The sequence below is a fragment of the Dermacentor silvarum genome, chromosome 10, assembly GCF_013339745.2.
Source record: "Dermacentor silvarum isolate Dsil-2018 chromosome 10, BIME_Dsil_1.4, whole genome shotgun sequence".
Classification (NCBI taxonomy): Eukaryota; Metazoa; Arthropoda; class Arachnida; order Ixodida; family Ixodidae; genus Dermacentor; species Dermacentor silvarum.
Window position 1 is genome coordinate 29,170,618 of NC_051163.1, and position 23,466 is coordinate 29,194,083.

At 43.0% G+C, this 23,466-nt stretch overlaps 1 protein-coding gene across 1 annotated transcript; it reads left to right on the forward strand.

Annotated features, from left to right (window-relative positions):
• The first annotated feature begins 2,296 nt into the window (after positions 1-2,296).
• On the forward strand, positions 2,297-22,247 carry LOC119466113 (tRNA dimethylallyltransferase). Its single transcript, XM_037726599.2, has 13 exons — positions 2,297-2,458; positions 2,589-2,726; positions 3,638-3,736; positions 4,554-4,804; positions 6,036-6,178; positions 7,656-7,767; positions 10,398-10,516; positions 11,633-11,710; positions 13,374-13,483; positions 16,542-16,656; positions 17,347-17,422; positions 19,877-19,920; positions 22,128-22,247. The coding sequence occupies exons 1-13, from the start codon at positions 2,315-2,317 to the stop codon at positions 22,211-22,213; spliced, it is 1,515 nt and encodes a 504-aa protein (XP_037582527.2). The 5' UTR covers positions 2,297-2,314; the 3' UTR covers positions 22,214-22,247.
• Positions 22,248-23,466: the final 1,219 nt, after the last annotated feature.

A 23,466-nucleotide genomic window follows, 5' to 3' on the forward strand; every position in this document is an offset into this window, starting at 1 on the left:
CAGATAGATAGATAGATAGATAGATAGATAGATAGATAGATAGATAGATAGATAGATAGATAGATAGATAGATAGATAGATAGATAGATAGATAGATAGATAGATAGATAGATAGATAGATAGATAGATAGATAGATAGATAGATAGATAGATAGATAGATAGATAGATAGATAGATAGATAGATAGATAGATAGATAGATAGATAGATAGATAGATAGATAGATAGATAGATTAAGGAACGCAGGGAAAGGACATGGAAAAGATAGATATATCTAGAAGAAAAGGAAGGCAGGAAAGGGGCATAGATATATACACAAATAGATCTAGACTGACAAAAAGCGAAATAGCGAAGTAAGGAAGAAAACTGAGCTCCTCCTCAGTTCACGGTCCAACGAGCAAACGATCCTCTGTTTACACGTAATTCGTCGGTCAAGGCACGGTATTCTCGCCACTGTGCCCTGCTTCGTCGCTGCCTTCCCTGGGAACCGGAGAGGTCCCTCTGCGCCTGCTGGGTGCCGTGTTGTTTCATTATACTTGCGACAACAGCTATCGTGGCCATAGCGAGGAAATGAAAAAAAAACAAAGAAAAAAAACACAAAAATGTCCGAAGAGCCGGCGGGGGAGTTTCTGTGTACGCCGCGTAAACACGCTGCGAGCGGGATCCTTGATTTCGTGTAGGCTTTGTCACTTTGCCCTTTTCTTTTCGCAGAATGTCGGTTAAAGAAATGGACTAATTTTCTTCCAGGCGTCTTTGCAAGTGGCCAGAACCAACAACGAAAGAGAAAGAAAGAAGAAGAAAACGTAAGATGCCAGTAATACCCTAAAGAAGTGGGGAAATAACTAGGGTGACGTTTAATAATTCATCGCCACTTTCATGTTTCCGGCCGCTGGGAAACACTTCGAGCCTGACGGCAACAGCAGTTCCTGCTTGCTTGTTTGGTTAGTTCTTTGTATACGTTTTTTTTTTTTTTCTTTTCGACCATTTGGGGCTTTATGTCAGTGTTTAGCTGCCCAAGTTTAACAACATTGAAAATACACTAAAGAGAAAAGTAATTTCAGCTGCATTAGTAAACGAGCCTTCTACAATACAAAAGAAGAAAAAAAAACAAGCCACTCTCGCCGTGAGAGCAGGCTTGGCAAGCCGGAAATGACGCAATAACGAAACGTGGGTGGCGACGCAGCCTTGAAGTTCTCGTACTACCTCGCCATGACATCATGGGTTCTGACGACGTCTGCGCAGGCCTAGTTAATTTTCAGCAATAAATGGGAACTGTATATATATATACAGTTCCCTGATAAAGCCAACGACTGAACTTTGGAAGTTTCAAGAGCTTTTTACTGAATGACACTGCCCAAGTACGAAAAAAAAAAAGAAAGCCCTCAAAATTTGTGACACCATACAGACGTACCGGCGTAGGCGTGTCGCCAGAAATTCAAAATATTGAACTTCGACCATAATTTTTATCTTCTAATATTCAACCTATCACCGCGCAATTAACGAAAGAAAATAGGTTTAAAGCAATGCTTTGTCAGTCTCACTCATTTAGTGTTTCTTCTTTAGTGTCCCTTAAAAAAAAAAAAGAACGCGGAGAAAATCATCGTCATCACTCTCTTTTGCGGCCAGTTCAGGACCAAAGCCCCTTTCAGCAATTCCCAATTACTCCTGTGTCTTGCGTCTGCCGATTTCACCGTATGACTGCGAATTAGTCATCTCATCACGCCCTCTTATCATCCGCCGTCGTCGACTGCACTTCCATTCCCTCGGCACCCATATACCACCGGTTATCTACACTACACATCACATGGCCTGCCCAGCCCCATTTTGTCCTCCTAATCTCCAGCAGAGCATCATCTACTCGTGTTGGCTCTCTAATCCAAACTGGCGTTTTCTTATCTCTTAACGTTAGGCTTATCACTTTTCGTTTCATCGCTGGCTACGCCTCCATTGACTTCTCAAGCTTGTTTCAAGCTCAAGCGTCTCAAAAAAAAAAAAAAAAGTAATTGCTGATCCCGCGCCCAAACACACATCGGATTAAGAGATCTTCACGGTGTACTCTGAACAGTCGCATTCGAAATGCGCGCGTCCGTGTTGAACAGCATCGTAAAATGTAAACCACACTGGCGTAGGCGCTTTTAAATAAAGGTCATCCCTGTCAGAATGCCATCAAACAGCGCATACTTTTTTTTTCCTCAGCGAAACTCTTGTCACATAATTAACCTTGGACAACTGTTCAAAAGCATTTCCTTTGTAGTTCGCTTTAGCGAAGTCAAGATTCAAATCTGGCCACATTGTTGTCGCTTCTTTCTGTCAAGATGGCGGCGCCCAGCGCGTTGAAATGCTGTCGAAACCTTCCTCTCGTTGTTGTGCTTGGCGCAACTGGCACGGGAAAGTCCAAGTTGGCCATAGAAATAGCTTCCAGATTCAATGGAGAAATAATAAGTGCCGATTCCATGCAGGTGAGAAGCTTCCATCACTCGCTTCGCTCTCACCTGGTTTGTGCCTGTTGGCGTCATCTGCTACAAACACGGAACTCGCGGTCGGTGGTTCTTTTCTGTGCTCTAAACCAGTTTGTTCTCGCCTGTTTAGGTTTACAAGTCACTAGACATCATCACGAACAAGGTCACGCAAGCGGAAAGAGAGGCTGCGCCGCATCACTTGCTCGATTTCTTGGATCCTCTCTCGAACTTCACTGTGGCCGACTTTCAAAGCAAGGCTCTCGGAGTTGTGAGTTTATCGTTGCGTTACATTTCCCTCGTAGCTCGAGGAGCTAGGCGCCACAGTAACAAGACCTGAGCGTCATTACAACCATCGCTGTCGGTCACAACTGTGTCCGTGATGTGTCCCCATGATGACAACCAACTGTGTTCCCATGATGACAACCTAAGTATCAACTATCAAATACACCGCCCTCCAACTCGAAGATAATTTGTATACATGCGCCAACGAATAAGGGTTGCTCAATCCAGTGGCGTCACGGCGCAGGCAAACCTTTAACCGCCTTTAACGTTTCCCGGGAACTATGTTTCGGAGCGCAGAGGCCCGGAGGGAAGATGTAATGCGTTTTTGTAGGCGCAGCTTTATTGTCACCGAGTTTTTTCTGGTTGAAGCTAAATGCAGTACTAGCGACGATGGACGATGCTCTCTTTGCTTGTCAGTGTATTTCTGCAATCTTTAATCGTTACGCACGTCTGCGTCAGCTGTAGGAAACATGGCTTGACGCTAGCATGAAACCAGAGCAGGCTTCTATACATATTAGTTTTATAAATTCGGCGTGTAAGTCGACTCTTCTTGGTCCCGATAATCTGAAACAATGATAACTGCCCCTTTAATAGTGCGAGCTAAATGAGATCATTCATTAACTAGCAGAAAGACTTCAGGATGGGTATTCTGCAAGTGTCCGCCTAGTGGACATGGCCATTTCGTCTACTGCTACAGTGCTGATCGGCTGGAAGCGCCTGTCTCCTTCTGACGCGTACCCCAGCCCAGCCAATCAGAACTTCAGCAGCAGACGACATGGACATGTCCACTAGGTGGACACTTACAGAATACCCCCCCCCCCCCCCAGGTATTGCATTTACTTCACTTTTTTTTATATTGTCACCACCAAATTGATGCTCCCACTGCCTATCTTGCAGATCAGCAACTTGGCCAACAGTAACAAGCTGCCCATCATCGTCGGTGGCACCAACTACTACATCGAATCCCTTTTGTGGAAGATTCTTGTGCGACCCGAGGTACAGCCACACACTCTGATTTGGTTGATTCAACTTGTACTGTGGTGACGGAACAACTATTAGCACAAGTGACCGGCGAATGAAGAGCATCAAAATTGCAATATGTGGGACTGCAGGTATACAATGCATGCATAGCGTGTGGAAATGGTGCAGAAACCATTGAGCATATTCGGCTAGAATGTCCCAGTATTCACCCAGTGATAAATGTGGAAGCAGTCCGCTTGACTGAGGCATTAGGTTTCGAACACAATAGAGGGAACAAACGAATCTGCAGGGGGAATGAGTAAGAGGTGGCAGGAATATTAGTGCCATAAAGGAAGGGATAATGTGCAATGAGGTGGCCTTTATATTGTGGATAATGAAGGTTTGTGTACAAAGAAACTTAACTACCTCAGATACATCATAAAGTTTAAAAGAGCGAGTTGCCATCGCTTTGTTTCAAAGGGGATGCTCATATAAACGTCACCATCATAAGACAAAAAGTGTGTTAGGCTCTTCCCGTGTTCGCATTGCGGGGGAAGGTGACATTTACCTACAATAGCACTTGTTTGATCACAAATTTGTATCATCTTTATGTCTCACATTGGCTTGATGGCCAGCTGTCCCTCTTTACAAGCCACAACTGTCTACCGAACTACCCTTCACTGTGACAAATGGGGATGGCCCCTTTTTTGCTATCAGTATGTTGTCTGCTCCAGCACCGCGTATCACAGTTTTGCCACTACGATCAATGGCCACTTGTGCTAGTATTCTTTCGTACGCTCATTCATAAAGTGTGAGTGAGATGTAATTATTGTACGGATCTGCATCCTCTCAGAACAAACCCGATGACCAGCTCACCTTCGACAGCAATCGTGTTTTGCTCAGAGACGTCATCAACTCATTCCTGGAAAGCAAAACTGACGTCGACTGTGAAAGCAACACTGCTGCAACTGCACTGCTCAATGATGTCCCCGACGATGCCAGCCTGGGGGATGTCTCCACAGAGTGTTTGTACAAGTGTCTCGAAATGGTGGATCCGGAGCGTGCCGTGAGGCTTCATCCAAAGGATCGTCGGAAAATTGAACGGTAATGCATCCTGCCTTGCTGTAGAAATTAGAAATGGTTTTTAGGCGCAAGAAATAAGACACGGACGACAGAATAAAAGACACAGGCTGGCGCACTGTGTTTTATTCTGTCGTCCGTGTCTTATTTTTTGCGCCTAAAAACCATTCCTAGTCACGTACCAACTAGCCCAACAGCAGACGTTACTATGCCTTGCTGTAATTTGAAATGTGCTAAAGTGTGACTTCTTCTCGCCTACTGACTGTAAAGAATAGAAAGATACTGAACACAATGTCAAAAACACTGAAAAAAATTTAAGAACCTGCAGGAGGGGGGGGGAGAGGACGCAAGCAGGTACTGACATGCTTTGGATAGTCTAATCATTCCTTACTCATGCAAAACCTACAGCGCACAAATGCATTAGTGTAAGGGAAGCTGTGCACCATGAAATAAGTCAAATTTATTAAGATTGCCAATTTGTCAAGTTGGTAACAATTCATCTTCAACAGCACCACTCATGACAAGGGCAAACAAAAGAGCACAGGACATGCAAAGTCAACACTGTGTTGGCTCGCTATTTTAGTTGACAGCTAATTACAATCCTGATAGCAAATCCTTAAAATAGCATAGGGGCTCCACGTTAATTTTAAGCAGCCTAGGTTCATTATACTCCGTTTCATACTTAGCAGGTAATGGTGCAGGTGCTATGCAAGTAGTGCGGTGATAGAAGTCTCCCTCCACGTCTTTCGCAGTGCACCCGTTTCTGGTCTGCTATGCTTTCTGCGTTATAACTACTGCATATATATTACAACTGCAGCTTGTGGACATAAGGGTACGTCAAACCACGTATTATTTCTGCCCCTTTCTACATCCAGTGAGCGACATACCATGTTTTTGCCGCAAGTGCAAGTGCACTGTGGCCCCTGGTCGCTGAAATGTGCCACTCGCTTGTTCGTCAGTAAATCCATACCTACCGACTTTCCTAAATTTCTCGTAAAGTTTACAAACTTGGGCTGGAAAAGCCTGGAGCAGGGCACAGGGTTGTTTTTTAAATTTGTGGCTTACCCGCGGTGCACAGCGCTGCCCTATTCACGACGGATGATCATCACTGTATTATGCTTTGCGACGCGCGTGTTTACTTAAAATGTGTAAAAAATGTCAGGGGTGGTTCAAGGGCCCTTTAATAAGGCAAATAGCTATTCGCTTAATTTGACAATCGTCATCGATAGTTTCGGCGCAATTGCTTTTCTTTCAGGAGCCTTCAAATCTTCCAAGTCCATGGTCGGCCGCACGGCGATATCATTGAAGAGCAACAGCAGATGGAAGGAGGCAGCTCTCTCGGTGGACCGCTGCGGTTCCAGCGCCCGTGCGTGTTGTGGCTTCAGTGCGACCAGAATGGTCGGTATTGTTATAGCACGATCATGCTAGCATGGGCCTGCAGCGTTGCCCTATACACCATATAGGCTTACCATGGGGCTAGTTTTCCCAATGGCGCCACTAGTTTCTTCCTTACTGTGCCAGCTGCAGGTTGAACTTGCACACCGGCGCGCCATTTGCTGGTTTTTCCAGCGCTACAGAAATTGGCACATTATAAGCTGCATTGCCAGCGCTCTGTCAGGTGTTCATACAAAGCAGACAATTGTTGCAAGTGCATTCGTTCTCAATTCCTTGAACCTTTCTCCGCCATGTTATACATACAAGGATGTCATCATTCGACAACTGCTCAAGCAATTTGAAGGGAATTTGTTGCATTTAAGAGAAAACGCTAAATTCTACCCATTGTATGGAAGCTGAACGTTTTTCATTCAGGGTTTCAAATTCTTGACAAAAATTGGCAAGTTTAAAAATAAGTTGAAGCACGAAGTTTAGGAATTTGTATCACTGCACTAAAAACAGATATCACAGTTCTGTAAAGTGCATCTCAAGCGGACATATGTGCGTGTGTGGATGTACTACTCTTGGAGGGATGGGGGGGGGCTACAAAGTGTACATATTTTTCAATTAACAGCATGGACAGACGTCAAGTGTGTACTCCCATTGTGCCATTACATTTATTGATTTCTTTGTAATTTTTATTTGTTTATTTATTTATAACACAGAGAAATGTAGTTGCTGGCTCCAAAGCTACCTCATGTACGTATATCAGAACAGAACAGAGATATGAATTTACAGCTTGCATATTATTGTCGCAATGCTTGCAAGGGTTTTGGAAAGTTATAGTAGTACTACTGAGATAGTGATTACAATGCATTGATTTTGTCCGCTTTAGATGTCTCAATAGGTACAGCTTACTTAATGTGCTTTTTTTTTCCCCCAAGTTACAGAGCTATAAACTGGATGTCTCACTTTTATTTTTTTATTTTTTAATATTCAACAATTTCTTGGGGAACGAAAACTGGTCCAAATAAAAAAAATCTGCATGCTGCAGTTGGAAAATTTGGCATTTTCTTTTAATCAGAATGAAGAAAGCTTCAGCCCATAGAAATGTATGGTTGCTGGCTGGGACTTTCGGGTGGGAGCAAATTAGCCAAAAAATCTAATTTGCCAGAGTCGAATTAATGAAAGTTTACTGTAGTATACGTGTTTCAACGAACCAGTTTCGGTATCCACTAGTGGACGCATCTTGACATCACGATATACAACAGATTTGCCTGTGTGTCATGCACATCCTTTTGTTTCTTGTTGTTTGCATGTTTATTAAAACGTGATCGGCTGCAGGTTCACCCAGCTGGACAGAGATCAGTGGAGGCCCATGCAATGCACGTCTCCTTGTTTTGTGTTTACACATTTATTCTTGACTATAATCAGCTGCCAATTCACCCAGCTTGCCCGCCAACATGCTTAGAATGTGCAACATGCGTCAATTTTAATGCAGTGCTGGATGAGAGGCTGGACGCCCGTGTCGACGATATGATTGCTGCTGGCCTGATCAAGGAGATGGAGGAGTTTCACGAGCGATATAACAAGCATCGCATAGACCACAATCTGTGAGTTGGCATCTATAATGTGAAGCATACAGTCAAACCTGGATAAAGTGAATTATTCTCCATATCAAACATGCTAAATTACTGGCCTATATTCGTAACAAGCTGACCCTTATAATGAAGTATATGTTCGATATAGCGAATTCAGGGCATCTCCTGCCATTGACGGAAACCCTCTTGCATGCCGCAAATGCTTCATCCAGAGTAGTTATTTTTGTTGTTATTGACCTGTTGGTCGGGGAAGACATAAATATTGACTTGCAGGCCAAGCTCAACCATGCCTGGTGTGGCATATCGCCAGTCACTGCGCATAACTACACAGTACAAATAATAAAGGCTGGCCTTCACCTAGAAAGCAGTGCAGTAGTGATTGGAGCCTGAGTATATACATGTATGTAACAAATGCAACAAAAAAGTTCGCTTCAGTTCGTTATATCATGCGAGTATGAGTATATCAAATTGCCCAATATGTCGAAGTATCATTAATGTATAAGCCTGTTCATTATAAGCAGGTTTGGCTGTATAGTTTTGGGCAAATTAGCCTTCATGACATGGAATGTGATTAGTTTGTGAGCATGCCTGATTCGGAAAATCAAATGTAGTTTCACAAGAGATGTAACTAGGGCACCATGGAGACTGCAGTCTGTAGGTTAGCCTCTGTGACGTTGAATGTAATACAGCCTTATCAAATGAGTAAATTTACCGTCACTTTGAGCGAGGGCACTTCGCTCTTAGTTTCATTGGCAGGCTGTCATACGGAAATGCTTAGTGACTCTGTATAGTGCACTTGCCTACAAGTGCGATGGTAAAACTCAGTTAGCTGCGTCAAGGTGCATTAGCCTCGATGACGGTGCTTCAAATATAAATAAAGTAATACTCAGTCATCGGTCTGCACTAATTCTGAAATCACCTATTTTTTTATTTATTTAAGATGTTCTTATGAAAATAGCTATTCTTTCTCTGCCAACGAAATCCATGTCATTTTTAGGCGCCGGCACTTCGCAACTGTCAGGACTCCCAAACGCGCAGCATGTCACTTGGGTATTGGATGCAATGTCGTCTGGTCTTCGCCCGTGACAATTGTTAGTGTTAATGTTATTTTGCAAATATTGGCTGAGATGACAAGTATGTGTAATGTGCTGGCTCATTTACCAGTCGACCCTGCCATCAATTTCAATTGACACTTTCCTTTCTCGTCTAGCAGCGTGCTGCCGAAGTGACACTTGCTCAAAGTGTCACTGAATTTGCCCATCTGACTTCCGCATAGTAGTCTAAGGGGGCATGATGAATTCAAGAAATCCAAGGGATTTTGCAAAATATAAGAAACATTCTAGAGACCACGAAGGCCACAATCTGTATGTTAGCTTTTATGACATGGAGCGTAACCTCACTAAGATGGTGCATCAAAAGCTAGAGCAGTGATGAAAATAATGGTCTAAAACGTGTTGCATAAATCTTGAAACAATTTTGATTGGACCTGTGCTGCAAGTTTGAATATGTGTAAGGTGTTTAAGTAAGGCAAGCTGCAACGTACAGGTTGTTTACTCTCGGTATCAGTATGCCGTCATGTAGCGGGTTCACTTTTTTCGTTGTTTTGCACAATGTTTTACAGGATCATTATTCTCCAAGTGGCCGGATAGGTGCTTTCCAGATGTGCTAGGCATGAATTAGTTTATTTCCTCATGTCTAATGTTCCTGTTGAGAGTTCTCGCACAGAGCCCATATTCCGTAAAGGTGATAAAAGTCTTTGAAGAATTGAAAAATCTGTAATCTGTTCTGCAGCTGTTTGCTTTTTTGTGGTTGTGAAGATGCAAGAAACGGTGAGAAAAAATTTTATAACCCCATAATTAATTGGTGTATGAAGGGGATAATATAGCTTATGAGCAACTTAGCTTCAGTGACATGATGGAGTGTAATGGTTTCCTTGGGGAGGCTATAATTAGTTTGTTTACGAATGCTGAAATTTTCTAACCTCTTTCGGAGCACTGAGAATGTAGGACCTAATGCTAAGCGAGGATAATTTCATGCTTATTTTTCTTAAGCTTCACTGCAACAGTTTCTTATTTCTGCCAACTGTGGTCAGTGATTAGCAGAAGCAGTGATGAAGCTAGATTATCGCTACTATATAAACCCGCTTATTCTAGTAATATACTAGTACAGCTCTAGAGCTGTAATTAATGGGTTTGGTAGCGCAGCTAGAGCTCTCTATAAGCTGACCAGTTGTATGTGCCATAAGCTTTACTGGGAACTTTAATGGCAATAATGAAACCAGATAATACCGCTACTGGACTCCCTCCTTCTCAAAATAAAGCTTTAAGGATGGCTTTCACGAGTTTTGTAGCACTACCAGAGTGTTGTCGAACAATGAATTGAATGTGCCATTTGAGAGAAGCTAACATACGGCACTTTTAAAAAGAAATTTAGCTGCTAGGCATGGTGTTGTCAATAAGTTGATAACTTGTTGACAGACACCCCCTGCACCTGGTACATAAATGCTGTTATCTTTTTTTTTTCTATTCTGCGAGAAATTTTCTTCAACTGTTTTGCATACTTGAAAAGCGTCTTCTTTGTTGGGGTGTTCAGGTTGACGATTTTATTCATTATCTAACATCCTTGTGCCTTTTCTCTTGCAGGGAAGCTGACTATACAAAAGGCATCTTTCAGTCGATCGGGTTCAAGGAGTTCCACCGGTATCTTCTCATGAACAGTGAAGAGAAGGCTTCTCCGAAAGGACAGAAGGAATTCGCTCAAGGTTAGTCTTGAGGTCATGGTGAAAATGTTTATTACACAAGTGGTACAGGTAAGCCTCATTATAATGAAGCTGCATCCAACACGAAAATAGCTTTATCTAATATTCCTTATTAGCACATAGTATTCGTTACGTGGCGATATCGGTAAGAAACATTTTAGATTTGCTTCATTATATCCAACAATTCGTTATATTCGGGTTCCTTATATCAATATTTGACCGTATTGGTTAGGTGGTGATATCATTGAGAAATAACTTAGATTTACTTCTATATATCAGTATTTGATTGTATCGGCTATTTCAGAAATACTTTGCCGCAAAAAGTACTTCAATGCGTTCAGCAGAAGCGGAGTTATTGGCAATCAAACACTGCCTCCACTGTGCTCCACTTACCTCCTCAATGCCTTACACTGCGAAGCCTACGGCGGAGTGGGGCTGTGCCACAACGCTCTGCCTTCGAAATGTCACCGTGGCGCGCAGTTCAGATTTAATTTTGGATGTTAACATAGACGCCACGGATTACGATTTTGCTGCCTACGACGCACTAAACATAAGCCAAACGCTGTTGTCCACAGCAAGCAGCCAGTGGACTTAAGGCGGCACCCCGCGGCGGCCGCGGTGTAGCCGACCGCAGCGACCAATAGCAGCCGCATATTGGAATGTTCCTTATTACGTAATAAAGCACACAGAAGAGAGTGAGGATCATGGTTTCTGTTGAAAAGAGAGCGTTTAAGAGGAAGGTGACTTCGCGCTCCGCGTGCGAGCTCCACGCACCGTGTACGACAGTAAAACTTGGCTGAGGTGTTCACAGCAGCGTGCGCTACCTGTGAACTATGTTATTTAATCAAGCCCGAGGGGTGGTTCAGGGCCCCTTTAAAGTTGTGACCAGTGCAGTGCATAAACATAAACAATGCATGAGATCACACATTGTATAGATGGCAATGAGACAGTTGTATGCATTGCAGTAACTGCTTGACTAAAGCCTCGCTTCATAGACATTCCAACATGTGTGTTGAATCTGCATAATTATGTGTCTTTCCTTTCTGACAATAATTGTCTTACTTTGTGTAAACTGCAATGTGCATTTTTTTTTATCCTGTATGCAACATTTTCTTGCAGGATTGTGGCTCATGAAGCAGGTGACAAAGCGGTATTCCAAGAAACAGAAAAGGTGGATTACACAAAGATTCTTAAGAAGTAAGCCTGCTTTCTTTCTACATCATGAGTTTAGTTTGTCGTCTAACCATCAAGTAAGGAAGGGCCATGGCTGTCTTAAGCTAATCAAATTAACATACATCTAAACAGTTTAATTGTGCAAGAGGAATAAGGGTGAAACTAGGTTCTTTTTTTTTAATTATTACTCTAACGACCTCACAAAACTAATAGGCAGTGAAGCCAAGGAAAGCACAGCGGTAATTTACTTTCCTTCTAGTAATACTATTAAGGAAGAACTAGAAATACTCGAAGAAAAGGGAAATGAAAGTGTGTGAAAAGACGACTTGCCACCAATGGGAAAAGAACCCAAGACCTGTGATGCAACACACTTGCAATACTGGCAGTGGCTGTTCCTCCATCTACGTTACTGCTGATCTCTTGGGTACCAATCACCAAGTCTAAATTGGTCAAATTTACATGTAACTAAAAGTAATTTTGTATGCTGAACCACAGTGCAGCGGTCTGACATCTTGCAATACCATGCGATCGACCACCAACTGTGTTTAAAACAAAGGATGGTTTCATCATACAAGGTGCGCTTAAATGTTTAGTTGATTCAGCCACTCAGCTGTTAGCCAATGTCAGCGTCGCATCTTCCATTTGCATTTAACCTTGTGTCAGTCACTCTTGCACGAATACCTGCGTACTAATACTAATAAGTTTTTGTTACTTACTGGCGAAAACAAAGTTCCGTACTAAAGTTACAGTTACTGAGTCAATAACTAATTTTAGACTTTCGTGCCTGTAATTTTTTTTTTATCATTATACTGTCTGCAGCTTCCTTTCATATGCAAGTAGCTAAATGGAATGATTTGACAAGGTATGTGAAACGCTTGCACAGTTGTCTAATATGACTCTTGGTCACAAGACTGACTGCACTCACTTTGAGTGAGTACACAGCGAGCTCGTATCTGGTTTTGTATTCCTCCCTTTTCGATAGTTCACCTTTCATTGCACATACTGAAGTGGCTTAGTGGCTATGAGGTATTGCTGCTCAGGTTGAGGTTGCGGGTGTTTCTGTGGCAGGTGGAATGCAAAAATTTTCATAAACAATTGAACCTGTTTATAACAAACATACCTGTGTACTAAAAATAGGTTGATATACAAGTTAATTCCATATAATATATGCAAACCTGGCTGTAACCATGTTACACGAATTGTTGTGATGCATTTGTTACCTTGTGCTTCTGTTATCTCCATTGGGAAAAAGAAGCAAGGAAGGAATTCATTTAATGAACGCAAAACTATGTGTTGTAGGCAGTAATTTCTGCCTGTCATTTAGCATGACAAAAAAAAAAGAAACAATAAAAATAACTCCCCTGCACGCTGTGCTCGCTCCATGCAAGCGTCCTTATTGTGCTGGAAGTGGATGCCACATGTTTGTTACATACAATGTGCGGTCCATTAATGAGAAAGTTATTTTGCACGAGTATTGGTCAATAAGGTTTGCGTGTTTGATATAGAGAATAATTAACTTTATCCAGGTTTGTTATCAGTGGTTCTTATCTATCAGTCAATACCCTATCTATCAATCAAAACCTTATCAATCAGTAGAACCTTTCTTTTCTTCCTTTCTACTGTTCGAGTTTGTTGCTCAGTCATTTTGAAAATTTTGAAAATAACTACGGGGTATCTTACGCTTCAGCCCCGGATCGACAAGTGCCGCCTGTGTACAGCCTGGATGCGACGGATGTCTCGTGTTGGGACGCACGTGTCAGGGACAAGAGCTTCGAGATCGTCGGAGACTTTTTGGAGGTATACGCTTCTAAAGGGATGCTAAAGTTTCAAGTGAAGCGCTATATTGGTAGATTACTCCTGGTACTACTCATGTGCAGAACCCAGACATTCGTGCCTGCATAGCTGGCAGCGTCTGCTAAGCGTCTGCTAATCTCTGGGCATGCTATTTCCACTTATTTACAGTCACGGTGTTGTGATCATGCAAAAGCAGGAATGCGTAAACACATACCAGAAAGAATTAAAAATGAGTACAAGCTTTGATTGGGTGAATTTGTGCCGCAAAAGATGTGGCATCGGGCAATTGGTGATCATCACAGTTGAAGATCACAAAGGAAACAGTGTTTCATAATTAGATTGTGGCTTTTGCACATGTAAAATGCCAGAATCTAATTTTTTTTTTTTTTTCATTGCACCACCTGGTGCTCTGCCGTTCTCAGCTGCATTTCCCATCCCTGGGCGTCCATTTTCTCACTCTAACAGACCACCGATTATCTGCACCATGCATTGCACAACCTGCCCAACGCCATTCCTTCCTTCTCTGGCGTGACAGTAAATCTAGTTTTCAGGCCGTCCAGGCCTTAGATGGCTTGTTTTAATAAGTATGGGCTTGGATTGTAGGTTATGAGTAGAGTTGCCTGCTATGTGTTTTGCCTCTTCCCTGTGTCATTGTCACCACCCATCATGCTCCTCTTTCATTCCCCTTCCCCCAACGCAGAGTCGCTGGATAGAGGAATGTTCCTCAGGCCGACCTCTCTGCCCTTCATATCATGAAACTCTTCTCTTGGTCTCAACTAGAATATTGGCTACCTTCATTTGCTCTACAATTCAAATCGCTGTCTCCGTATCTCTTACACCTATCATTATTCGTTCCATCGTTCGTTGTGCAGTCCTTAGCTTGTTGACAGGTTTCTTTGTGAACCTTAAAGTTTCTGCTTCATAGATTAATACCCTGTAGCTTAGGACATACCTACGATGACATATAAATCCAACGTTACTAGATTACCTCTTTCAGTTTGCAAACTCCGCCGCGGATGTCACCCTTCCCTGTACCGCCGAGCGGGGCGTCCCGTTTCGGCTCGTCGCCGTTTGACCGGTTTGACGGAGGCAACGGAGCTGTCGGCTGGTCTCGGCGGTGCCTACAGCTTCTTGGCCGCCACGCTGGCATAGTCAACGCAGGCGTGGTCTTGTGCCGGGTGTTTATTTTTTGTTTTGCCTTCAACAAATCTAGTAACATTGCGTTCAACTTTGTTGCGTAGTGATCGCAATCCCTGCGAGTCCCAGCGAGATCTATCGTCGCAGCTCGTGCGGCGTGTGCTCCTGCTGCAACTTGTGACAAGAATGCACTTTTTCTCTCGAGATTTTAACCATCGATTATAAAGCAAGGAAAAGATGGCTGTAGCAAACAAAAAAGCGCGTTTTTTGTGACTTTGGCTTTTGAAATGTGATTACCAGTAATGTTTTTTGCATCGTTCAAAAAGTTGACAGTCACTTTAGCATACGCTAAAGAGAATGAATGCGAAAGCGTGCGCACTCACTGAGAAATTCATTATATTACTTGACATTCTCATTCGAATGCGTTGTTAGTTTAAAAATCAAATTAAATTCTGGTGTTTTATATGTTCCAAAACCACGATATGATTATGAGGCACGCCGTAGTGGGGGACTCCGGGTTAATTTTGACCACCTTTAACGTCCAATTACTTCCTATTACTTGTTCTTTCCCACCAAAGGTCGTGGGTTCGAGTGCCTTAATTAAGTGTGCCCTAATGAACTTCTCTCTAATTAAACCAAATGTCGTGGGTTTGAGTGTCTTAACTATATCTTGATTAAATGTGCCTTGATTAACTTCGCCTTAATTAACACCAATGGTTGAGGATTCGACTCCCACCAACGGTCGTGGGTCTGCGTGCCATGATTAACTATATCTTAATTAACTGTGTCTTAATTAACTTTGCCTTAAGTAACACCAAAGGTCGTGGGTTCGAGTGCCTTAATGAACTAAGGCACAACCTTTGTTGGTGGCACCATGAAATTAGGTGCCGTAACACCGGACGTCGGATTTTTCGGCCCATGAGCGATCTACGGTTTTAGCCTTAATAAATTGTTTTCAATTTGACTTGTGTTGTTCTCGTCGTCTTTCGCGTTTTATAGCCTTAAGAACGGCGAGCTTTCACTGAAGTACTTCGGTATCTTGCTCGGTATCTTGCATTGAGTGTTCTTGAACAAACGAGTGGTTCTAGGTTTCAATATTTTTGGCGGCATCAGATACTTATGTTCCGTGACCCACCGTAAACATGTAATCTTATATAGAACTGAATTAAAAAAGAACTGAACCCGATTAATCTTCAAAACTGAATGGATAAGAGTCCCGCATAGCACTAGCTAGATTGAGGTCTCAGTCACATCTCTGCCATGTGGAATCGCTCTAGTGGCTGAAACGATACTCTAGTTGCACAATCGAAATAACGTTTGCTCACAATCTCGGAAATAACTCCCCTTACACAGAATTAACTGCATAAATTACGTTTAACGCAGCGCGCAGGCTCCGTAACCATGATGCGACCGGGCCAATGGCGTCGGAAGCGCCATCTTTCGAGCGGGAGCCGAAAGGGGCCACGTTTTGCAGCTGCCTCCCGGCGGAGTTTGCAAACTGGCAAAGTAATCTAGTAATGGTGATATAAATCAGCAGGGGTGGTTCCCTAGCATTTGGATATATGTTTGCTCCTAGATCCTAGCATTCCTGTATCGAGAAGTCCCTACGATAGCAAGCTATTTATTTTGACTCGTGGCCTCCAAGCAACACCTACCATTTTTTGTTTCATCGTGGCATGGTACACTAATCTGTACTGCTCTCTTTCTAGTGCTTTAAAAACATTACACATGATTTTCTTATCTATTTGGCATAGTGTGGCATAGGGTGAATTTGGCTGGCATGCGACGAGTAATCATAAATCTCAGGGCGTGGTCGCCATCCTGCAGTGGTCTTGAAGATAAACTGATAGTGATAGTGGCTTGTCTGTTGTTTTCTTCTGAACTGTATCTGAGGTGTCAGTGTGTGCTTGTCGTTTCTGCACAGGGCAGAGAGCCTAGCCACAAGCCAATCCCTCTGCTTGACAGCAACAACAACAGACACCAACTGTTCACTTGTGACATCTGCAACGTGACGACTATCGGCAGCATCACATGGGAAGGTGTGTTTTGATTCCTCGAAAAATTTTTGTTAACGAGTCACTCCGATCAGTGCCTGTGTAAATGCTCATTCAGTCCTGCTGTGCATATTTCACTGTGCTGTTCGTCAAGGTTTTCTTGATGAAATGCTGTGCTTTCAAAAGTTGACACATATAGAACTTGCTTACACAGTGCTTGAACTGCTGGTCCTCAAAAAAAAATAAAATCTCTTGTCTCCAGTAATTTTGACGGCTCATTTCGCCATACGTGTCTATTCACCGTTACGATTGTCTGACGTAAAATTAGAAAGGTTTGCTTGTTGCTAGTGATTTTTTAGTTTGCCAGCAAAGATGACGTTAAGACATAAGTAGTTTATTTACCACACAGAAATAATATTAGTTAGTTGTAGCATCAATATTCGCAATGTTTCCATGTAAATAATAAACAGAATAATAATAAAGAACAAGGCAAGATTGACTGGCAGAAAGAACCAAGATTGACATAGGTTCCTAGCCCCAAGATATTAAAAGAAAATCAAATTCGATCTTGCATGGAGTGATACACACGGAGTCGTGTATGTCTTCTGGTGTGTTTTGCACAATTACACAATTGTGCACCCAAACCATCTTGGCCAGCTTTTTATCTTATTATAGCCAGACTTTCCGAGCTACAGATAGTGTCGTACATTTTCCCATCCTATTGATTTCTTTCAGCTCACGTGAAGTCAAAGAAGCACCTCGCATTAGCAAAGAAGCAGAGAGAGAGGCAAGCTCACGGAGACATGAACAGGTAATATTTTGCCTCCTTTAAAGGGCCCCTCACCAGGTCTGGCCATTTTGAGCTGACAAGCGCAGTGGACACAATGTGCGCTAACGATCGTGCCTGCTAAGTATTACATCCTTATGTGCCGTGGAAAGAGCTTAAATTTCAAACCAAACACCAGTTTGCTCCCGAATGGGAACGCGGCAACCGCGCTCCCAATTGGAGAGTCGCTGTATATTTTGCTCAAGTGCACCTACGTACATGGCAGTGCTGTGACATTGCTCATAGTGACACGTGACTTCGAGAATTATTCAAGGCAACATCAGTTATTCGTTTAATCTATCGTTTTCAATAGACAAATCAAAGTTTAGAGAAATAATAAAACATACAAACCGAATGTCTACGTGTTTTTGTTTTACTTCACACCATAGCAAGCGAGATGTACTTCTGTTTCATCTGCTTGTTCCCACATGGTGCAGTCGCACGTGCAGAGAACAAAGTTATGTCGTTTTCTACCATGTTCCAGCGCCATGATCATGCTCTTTCATCCTCTCATGCCTGCCTCATTGCCCGTGATTGTGGCACTGATCAAGTGCTCTCGTGCAGAGCACACAAAATCCTCCGCTCAAAATGAGACAAACGCAACAGCTTGCGCACGAGACCGTCACTGGAAGTGCGACACTCGACAAAAACGCGAGAGAGAAAAAAAAAAGACGGCGGCGCCCGCGACATATTCGTCACGCTGTCCTCCGGCTCAGGTATGGGAGAATGCTGGGAAGGAATTTCACTTGCAGAGGCTGGACAGGGCAAGTGGAGAGAGTGTCTATGTTGGCGTCCTGAAATCATGCGTTCGCAGCACTGAAATATTTATATCTCAACTATTAATGCACCAATGTGAAAAATTCTTGCAGTAGAATGGTCATTAGAGGGAACATAACTTCCAGCATATAACCATAATTTGCCATGTGGCCCAGTGAGGGGCCCTTTAAGTGTGAACTTCATTGCGACTATGCAGTTTTTCCATCAGTCGGATGGTTGGTTGGTCTCCAACTGCAAACATTAAGAGACTGAATGTGGTGAGGCGACTGTGAAGGAGTGAGAGGGGGAATGGCAGTGAGGGAGAGGAGGAGGAGTTGCACGCCTCCAACTGCATGTGCCAGCTCCCATCAGTCCGCGAAGTAACTGCATATCGCACCACTCTCTTCCTGTATGCATTTTGGGCCTGTCCTTGCCTCGTGCTTTAGGTGCTTCATATCAAATAATTCTTATTAATAAAGCAAATAGTGTTCTTTGGATCTCTTGCCTGATTTCATGCTTAGTGGTTGCCTGGTTGGTAGTCGAGAGGTTGGACTTTCACCTCCAATAAAAGCACACCAATTGATCTGGTGCAGCCGGATTGCTGGGCGCATTTGTCATCAAACGCAAGCTATTAAACCTCTTTGACACGCACGTGCTGTCCATCTATACTGCCGCTACAGAAGCTAAACTCAACCTGGTAGATAATAGAGCGCTCTCAGAAGAAAAGATCCTTGAACCATGGCCTATGCATTCTTGCATGCAAAAGGCCACAAAAGCCCTTCTGCACTTCATGAAGGATAATGGATTGTACGATCGCTTGTGACAGTGGAGATTGCTCTGCAAGTGACTGACTCCATTATTTTTCTTTTCTCCCTCTATCTATTCTTCCCCTCCCCAAGTGTAGGGTAGCCAATCGGGCATGTCCTTGGTTAACCTCCCTACCTTTCCCTCTTCGCTTCTCTCTCTGGCTAACGGCTCTTGTCTCTGAACGACAAACACAACCTAAATATTTTCACTGCAACAAATATACGCGGTCAAATTTATTGTTTCTTTAATAACGCAAATAACTTTCTCGAAGCATTCGACTATTTGCTTTTGTTGACAATCATCGTTTATGATTTCTGCAGAAATATTTATTGTTGTATTATTATTATGTTTGCATACATAAAAACGATCACAATGGCGAGATAGACAAAGCTAGTTGAAAACTGCCACCAGTAAAGACAATGCCTGCCAGCTCTGTTAGAGAAAAGGTACAAAAATGAAATAGTGAAGAACAGGAGAGAGATTTAAGAGGGAGAAGGCATAACGAGAGGAGAGGAGAACAGCTAAAGAATAGTACATGCATCTCTTTCGTCATTTTTGAAGGCAACACATTTAGACTGCCAGTTATAGCCTGTACATTCACTTCTCTGATGTCTAATTCTGTGCTAATTTGTGGACCATTTACAGGAGGTTTATATAAAATTCCACTCAATGGAACTCCAGTGGATATCAAAGAAGCTAGCGCTGTCATTGACAGTCATTATTAATGTTTCTTTTTTACTGCCGTTGTGTGTCCACCATCTTTGGACATAGTGGGAACACTGTGAAAATCAAGCGCGAAATAGTCGCGATGGGTATTTGCTTACACATACTGTGTGAGCAATGTGGCTTGCTATAAATTTAATTTTTTTTTTTCAGGAACCCTGCAATGGACGAGCATGCCAGGGCTCTGGACGCAGTTGGTTAGTTGGAGAATATGCGCAATTTGTGCATAACTAATGACTTCGGCAATATCTATGGCGTCGGCCCCGCATTGTACCATATTTTCAGGAATATAATGTCTTTAAACCACCAGCTGGAGAAAGCACCTCACGTTATACGAAAGCAGCACAGTGATTAGGATGTTTCGCTTTCTTAAGGACGAGATACAAAAAATTATAATTGGCAACTTGGGTTGCATTACACATTCAGTAACATGCTTTGAACATAGTGTAGTTTTCTTTTTTTTTTTTGAACTCTCTGCTTCAATATGCAGAGAGTGCGGAAAAGACAGTGCCAGCGCCATGCTAGTGTTGTCATAGCTGCACTAAGAAAGTTATCTTTGAATCAAGTCTTAGCATCAAATGTAGATTATTTCGTAATAGTACATCTCGCATTAATGTTTGGTGAGAGGCGAAAACAAACATGCGCCTGCAAACTGGCACACGATGAGCTCAAATCTGCGTGTCTTTACTCCAAGTTTAGTGGCCTGGCTGTGCTGCTGCTCACATTCAACATGACTACAATATGACTCACTGTTAAAGGAAACACCAGATTATACTACTTCTTGCGTGAGAGCACAGCTTTGACACAAGTGCCCTCATAATACCTTTCTACCAAACTGTGTCTACCTTATTTATTGCATCTAACACAGTTTCTTTATGAACTGGATGGTACGTTAGAGTTGTGCTGGTTTAGATACTAATTAGCTGTTCTTAAGAGTGAACCATACTGCAGTAATATAGCAAGAACCGTGTCTTGCATGCTCTTTTAGCAGAAGGTAAACTGCCATGACAGAACGTTGTTTGCTAGACGCATCTTCAGGACATTCTTGCTTTTCAGGAACAATGCGAGCTAGATTTCTTTAACGCGATTAGCTTTAAGGGCCCCGTGTCACAGAAAATCCGGTGTCGGCGTGGATGTCGGCGTCCATGGTGGAGAAAATCATCCCCAACCACCCCGACCGCGCAGGCCCTCCGCGTGGCGCAAGGTGTTAGCGAAGGAGAAAACCATCCCGACCGCGCAGGCCCTCCACGTGGTGCAGGGTTTTCGTGAGCAAAAATTGAATTTCTCAGTGAAATCCGTCAGAAAAATGATAAAGTACGACTTAACCACAACCTACAGACATGGTGGCGTCGGATTGCAATTTGAATGTACGAGAAAACATAATTCTGTTACGAGGAAACTCAAACACAAACCCCTTTTCTAGCATTTCTACCACACCTACACAGTGCGCTCGGGTAATTTACTTGCAAAAAAACGTCTTCCCAGCAATGCATTCGTTTGAAAGTGAAGCCCACTTTAAGGGGATCGGTGTATGCTTGGTCTTTGTAAGCTGGCTTTCCTATGTTCTGTGTTGCAGTGAAGCCCACAGAAAGAAAAATGCGATGCGAACGGGGCCCGATAACGCTATCGCGTTCCACTCTTAAACACGAAGCTTAAGCGTCCTCCAATGTTTTTTTTTTTCAAGGCTAGTTAGTGTTTCCGTATTGGATGGTGCATTGCACAATGCTATAATGCTGTATCCTAAGCCCATGGCTGCAGTTGCATTGTTAAGTTGCATTGTAATCATTAATGTTACATTTTTTTTTCTGGTGTCATCAAAAGCCATTTTGCACTATATTCATGAAAATATGGTATATTGTGTTCTGTTAAAGGAGTAGGCGGAACTGCAAGTTGAAACACGCATCCGCTCAGAACAAGGGCTTTACCAGATATAGATCTTGGGAGTTTCAAACTTAGCATACAATTTGAAATATGCATTTCCTTTTGCCTTACTTAAAATATGGTAAGAAGCTCCACTTCTTCGAGCAACAATAGTTTTGACCTCAAGGCCACACTTGTCTTTGCCCTTATTGCGTTCAGCATTCGTGCGATGTGCAGCACATTATGTAGACAAAGACAACAGCTGTAAATCGCATGGGTGTGCCAAGCTCTGACTGACCAAGGTTGTTATTCTGGCAGTAAGTGTAAAAGACAACTCAAGAGTGAAAAAAGAGCTTCAACTACCAGATTTATGACGGAGTGCCACACCTTCAGTATTGTGCAACATAATTAATTGCGATTAGACCTAGACCAGCCAGTTGACATTGACTATGCAGGGGCAGTTCAATAAAGAATTCCCCTGACCCACTTCTTGTGGGCCGAGCAGAACTAAAGTTAGCATACTTACTTATCTTTCTGGACATAGCTGCCACTGAGAGCCACACACTTCAACAAAATTCAGAACCCTTCCACTATGTGAAGATGGAAGACCAGCGAAGGTGTACTTGTTGATAACTATATTGATTGAATAAAGACACACACATAACTTCGTTGTTCTTTTATTTTCTCTTTGTCACCATGGTAACTATCGCTTTGTGGTTGCTGTGATGTACTGAAATTAGCTGAATTATGTACACAGTGGGTGGGCTAAGCAGTGTGAATGAAGTACGACTGCAGTGAGTCTTCGAAAGACTTGCCCTAGGCTAGTGGTCTGGCATAACGCAATACCAACATTCTGAGCACATTAGCTCACTGGACCCAAATGCAAAATATTAAAACTTTTTGTTCACTACAGCTTATCTTAAATTTGATTCAGAAACTGGTGCAAAAATTACGTGGCATCGCTTGACGGTGAGAGTCAACCAATCTGTGTACCGCCGCGTAACCAAAAACCCGCGCAGGGACACTACGGTAATTTTGCTTTGGATACATTCAATTAATTGTATTTTAAGCGCTTCTGCTAAATTTTCCTTAATTCCAGTTAGCACATGTTGAAAAATGGCACTGCCTTCGTGCAGACGAATGCAGTGGTGAATTGGTACACCATTTATAATGTTCAGTTTGAATTATTTTTCTGCTTTTCTCTTCTGCGGTTGGGCAAATGCAAAACCGTCGCATGTGAGAGCTACGCTGGTTCAGTATCGGATTCAAGAAACCAATAGCACTGTCAAACTCTGCCGGACTAGTTAGCGTGGTAACACATGTTGGCAAGCTCTGCCACTGCGACGGACTAATTGGCACAGTAACACATGTTGGCAAGCTCCGTCCCTGTGACGGTCTAGTTGGCACGGTAACGCATGTTGCAAGCTCTACCACTGCGACGGACTAATTGCCGTGGTAACACATGTTGGCAAGCTCTGCCCCTGTGACGGACTAGTTGGCGCAGTAACATGTTGGCAAGCTCCGCCCCTGTAGCTTTTCCTTCATTGTCATAGAAAGTTGGCTGCTAGTATAGCGCTGTCACTGTTGCACTGTCCTGGTATTAAGGCACATGCACAGCCCACGTGGGGAGAGATGGAAGGTCTCCAGAGACTCGTAGCGAGTTTGGCTGCAAAAGCAATGAAGTCAAGTGGACATACCAAGGGGCAGTATTCTGGCTTTGCACTGCTGGCATGAGCTTTGTGCCCACACCACATCGTGGTGCATGCACTTGTTCTACATTCTTCCACTGTGCACTGGTTCGAGTAGAACGGATATTAAACGTCAAGCTATTTCAATCTAATCCTTTCAGTCGGCACTGACAAACAGGCGCCGTTTTTTTCCCT

Bases quoted from the DNA above. Each gene is read 5' to 3' on its own strand.
- LOC119466113 (XM_037726599.2), top strand. From the start codon at position 2,315: ATGGCGGCGCCCAGCGCGTTGAAATGCTGTCGAAACCTTCCTCTCGTT. The intron at 13,484-16,541 runs GTATACGCTTCT...GTTTCTGCACAG, and splicing joins TCGTCGGAGACTTTTTGGAG to GGCAGAGAGCCTAGCCACAA. The intron at 19,921-22,127 runs GTTAGTTGGAGA...TTCTGGACATAG, and splicing joins CAGGGCTCTGGACGCAGTTG to CTGCCACTGAGAGCCACACA.